Genomic DNA, 4,107 nt, shown 5'->3' with positions numbered 1-4,107 from the left:
CTGCATAAGGAAGAGCACAGATAAGATTAAAAGCATGTTTTTACAGAAAATTTCTTACACAGTTCTGATACTTTCTAATACTGAACCACATTCTTAGGTACTACATTAACATATAACATAAAATTGGTTTTTAACTCAAGTCGAAAAGTTTCAGGGAAGCTGAAAAGCACTGGTAAGATTACTGCAAACCATCCTCTCACTCCTCCCAAAAGAACCTTTGGAAGTTATAATAATTTTACCAATGAGGTAAAGAAATTTACATGTCACTTAAAATCTCTAGCACAGAAAATGTTCACAGTGACTCCAAATTATATCATAAAGCAGGAATCATCAAAATTATTTGATACTGGTTAAAAAACAAGAACAGATCAGACAAAAATAAAAAATAAAAAAATAACTGAACTAAATAATCCAGTGTTTAATAAAACTCCAAATCATAAGTTACCTGGGCAGAGTTTTCTATTTTACAACAATTTCTGGTAAAACTGGAAAGGAATCAGGTAAAAATTAGGTTTTGATTAATAACATTATATATACCATAGAAAACTAAAAATGGGTCATACATAAAAATCATAAGAAAACTATATTAAGTATCATTTACACCTATAACCAGGTTTATATTTTTTAAGAAAGATTTTGAGTTTTACAATTTTTCCCCTACTCTTGTTTCCCTACCCCCCCCAGAAGTCAGTCTGTTAGTCTTTACACTGTTTCCATAGTATACATTGATCTAAGTTGAATGTGATGAGAGAGAAATCATATCCTTAAGGAAAAAAAATAAAGTATAAGGGACAACAAAATTACATAAGTTTCCTAAATTGAAGGTAATAGTCCTTGGTCTTTGTTCAAACTCCAAAATTCTTTATCTGGATACAGATGGCATTCTTCATTACAGATAACCCAAAATTATCCCTGATTGTTGCATTGATGGAATGAGCAAGTCCCTCAAGGTTGCTCATCATCCCCATGTTGCTGTTAGGATGTACAATGTTTTTCTGGTTCTACTCATCTTGTTCAGCATCAGTTCATGCAAATTCTTCCATGTTTCCCTGAATTCCCATCCCTCCTGGTTTTGTACAAGTGATATTTTTGTACCCTTTTTCATAATCTCTTTAGGGTATAGACCTAGTAGTGGTATTGCTGGATCAAAGGGTATGCACATTTTTGTTGCCCTTTGGGCATAATTCCAAATTGCTCTCCAGAAAGGTTGGATGAGTTCACAGCTCCACCAACAACCAGGTTTATATTTTAAGAGGAACAGGCAATTTTAAAAATAAGAATAGGGAATAGAGTTGATCATAAAATGTGATAAATAATTTTAATTACATAAAATTGCAAAGGTTTTCCATAAATAATTTAATGACTAGGGATAAATGAAGTAGAATATTGGAGGAAATAATTTTTATTTCAAAAATTTATGATAAGGATTTGATATCTAAATATTTAGGCATATACTCAAAGTAATTAGTGAAAAAAATTACATACTGCAATTTTTATAGCAAAACTTTCTGTAGTAGCAAAAAGTGAAAACTAAACAAAGTAAAAAGATGTTCATTGATAAAAGAATTGCAAAAATTTGTGGTAAATATAAAAGAAAATAATTGTACTATTAAAAAGAATTTAATGAATGCACAGAAGCATAGGAAGGACTCAGATAATAATACAAAGTAAAGGAAGCAGAACCAGGAAAAATATATACAATTCCTGCAGCACTGTAAATAGAAAAAAATAACAGGACAACAAAGTTGCAAAAGTATAATGACAACTTGGTTCCAAAGAGGAGTAATAATAAAGCACCTCCCCCTCTTCTAGTGGGCTATGAGTCTGAAACATGACATGTCAGATTTCTTTGATATGCTGATTATTTAATGCTAAACTTTTTATTTTCTCTTTTTATTATAATGAAAAGTTCTCTAGGAAGGGAAAATAAGAATAATAGGAAATGCTGATGATGCAAAAAACAAAATATTGTAATAAAAATACATAAAATAAAAATGTCCACAACAAATCTATTAGTATTTTATCTAGTCCAATAAGCCCAAAACAAAGTTTAAATCATGTGAAACATCCTACCTCGTGTATCATGAGGCCAAATATCATTACAATGAGGACAGTGGGGCTCAGGCTGAGATTTGAAATACTTTGCAATACAAGGTAAATGCATTTTAATTCCACAGGTTTCACAAGATTGGCCCTGAAATGAGAAAGGATGATCATGAAAGTTCTCAAATTTCTTTGCATTTTACTTGAAATTTTAAGTGGACTATGTACCTTTTCCCTTAAGAGTTCATAATTATTGTGATTCATTCTAGTCATAAAGACCTTTCTCTTGTGAGTTCTGGAACCATTTGGGTTCATTTTGCTATCAGAATTCTATGTGCTAAGTCTGGATATATGTCTGGAAAAGAACCTCTAAGTTCAAGTTCCAGCTCTCCTACAGATTAGTTGTGTGAACTTGGGAAAGTTCTTCATTTTCATTAAAACAAGCTGAACTAGATAATCTCTGATTATCTTTTTTAGTTGGCCATGCTACTATCACAGATGTCCTTTGTTCACTTTCAGAAATGTACCCCATATCTCGGGATCTATCAATCCAATAGATTGACTCTCCATAACATGCAATTTCATGTACTTTCCAAGATGACTAGGGGCCTGGTCCAATAATGTTCTATTTATTTTGTAGAAATAGCATGACAAAGCCATACTTCTAACAAAAATATCTACAACATTTTAAATTATGAACAAAGTATATTATATGCAAGATGTTGGTTCTTGTAGCAATGGAGGTTTATTTCTAGAAGGGGTTTTTTTCCCCCTTTCTGTGCCTGGCACTAGTAAGGCCTTAATAAACATTTATTGATTGACTGAGTAGAATTTGGCCAGAGAGAAGACAATGGGTTAGTTTAAGAAATCAAAAGTCTATGAAATTCAATGTATCCAATAGAACAGGAAGAAATATCTCAAAGATCAATTTTAAAGCTTCATGTATATAGTTACCTGAATGGCAATACTGTGGCAGATGTTACACTTTTTGACATCTTGGTATGTATCACTTATATACTGATCCAATTCCATGATGCAGCGAGTATGTAAAGTATATTCACCATGTATCTAAAAAAGACAGTAACAGCCAACAGTATTTATTGAAAGTTCATGATGCAAAGATCAGGACAGGGATAATAATGGGAATGTCAACAAGTAAGTCCCTGTCCTTGAGACTAAGATTTATTTGTAAGGGTGAAATATGTAGAATTTAAAAAAGCACCATTGCCATTAAGAGGCAATACTGCACCATACCAAACCCTGCTGTAATATCTTACATGGATTGCTACCTATACAAGGTTTTGGACATACAGATTCCTCATAATGGTGTATGGATTAACTTCTTAAAAATGATCATTTATTGATTTCCTACTTCCCTCAAGGATCTTATCAAAACCTTTACTAAAGTGAAATCATGTCCACCTATGGCTAAAAAACTGAAAGCACTGGAGCCACCTTGAATTTTGAGATCCTTTGAGAATCTCGAAGTATAGGATTGGTGCAAACAAAACAGTCATTGGTCTTTTACCTAAAGGGACAAGGAAAAGCTACATCTACGCCCAGAAGACCCAGATTGTGCCTGTAGGTAGTCATTAGACACTCCAGTGAAAAGGATTTGGAATCAAAGCAGTATCTGGGTTTGGGCAACCCTGTTACATACTATTTGTATGACCATAGTCACAAGATATAAATTCTAAATCCTATGGTCCTACAATTGAAGTCATGTTTCAGAATTCCCTGGGCTAAGTGCCCATTGTCTCTCTCCCCAGATATCATAAACACTTTGACTTAAATAAGGACAGGCTGATGGAATAAGGATTGGTGTTTTTCAAAAAATCTTTGCCATGAGAAAAGGAGGTAGAAAAGCCCTGAAAGCCTTTTACTTCAGAACACAAGAAAGAAAATGGCAGAGGATAGAAGTGGGTAGAGTCCTTAAGATCTCAAAAGTTCAAAATAGTACAGCTGGTAAGTTTCTGAAGTAGGATTCAACTTCAGGTCTTCCTGATACCAAGTCACCCATCCATCTCTGTTACCTGCTATGGTTGTCTTTCTTAAAATATGATA

General features: G+C 33.2%; 1 protein-coding gene across 5 annotated transcripts in view; it reads right to left on the bottom strand.

Moving 5' to 3' along the window:
• NSMCE1 (NSE1 homolog, SMC5-SMC6 complex component) overlaps positions 1 to 4,107 on the bottom strand; it is a 79,767-nt gene that overhangs the window by 5,315 nt on the left and 70,345 nt on the right. For 4 of the 5 annotated variants that reach the window (XM_074197407.1, XM_074197408.1, XM_074197406.1 and 1 more), the window contains exons 6-7: positions 2,998 to 3,111; positions 2,074 to 2,194 (exon numbers count right to left, since the gene is read on the bottom strand). In XM_074197407.1, the coding sequence (XP_074053508.1) occupies positions 2,074 to 2,194; positions 2,998 to 3,111 (235 nt within the window). Of the gene's footprint in view, positions 1 to 445; positions 486 to 2,073; positions 2,195 to 2,997; positions 3,112 to 4,107 lie in introns of all 5 variants that reach the window. The other variant, XM_074197410.1, reaches the window with a different exon arrangement.

This window comes from Macrotis lagotis, chromosome 8 (assembly GCF_037893015.1).
Source record: "Macrotis lagotis isolate mMagLag1 chromosome 8, bilby.v1.9.chrom.fasta, whole genome shotgun sequence".
Lineage (NCBI taxonomy): Eukaryota > Metazoa > Chordata > Mammalia > Peramelemorphia > Peramelidae > Macrotis > Macrotis lagotis.
The sequence above is the reverse complement of the archived record's forward strand: the minus strand, read 5'-3'. Positions and strand labels throughout refer to the sequence as shown.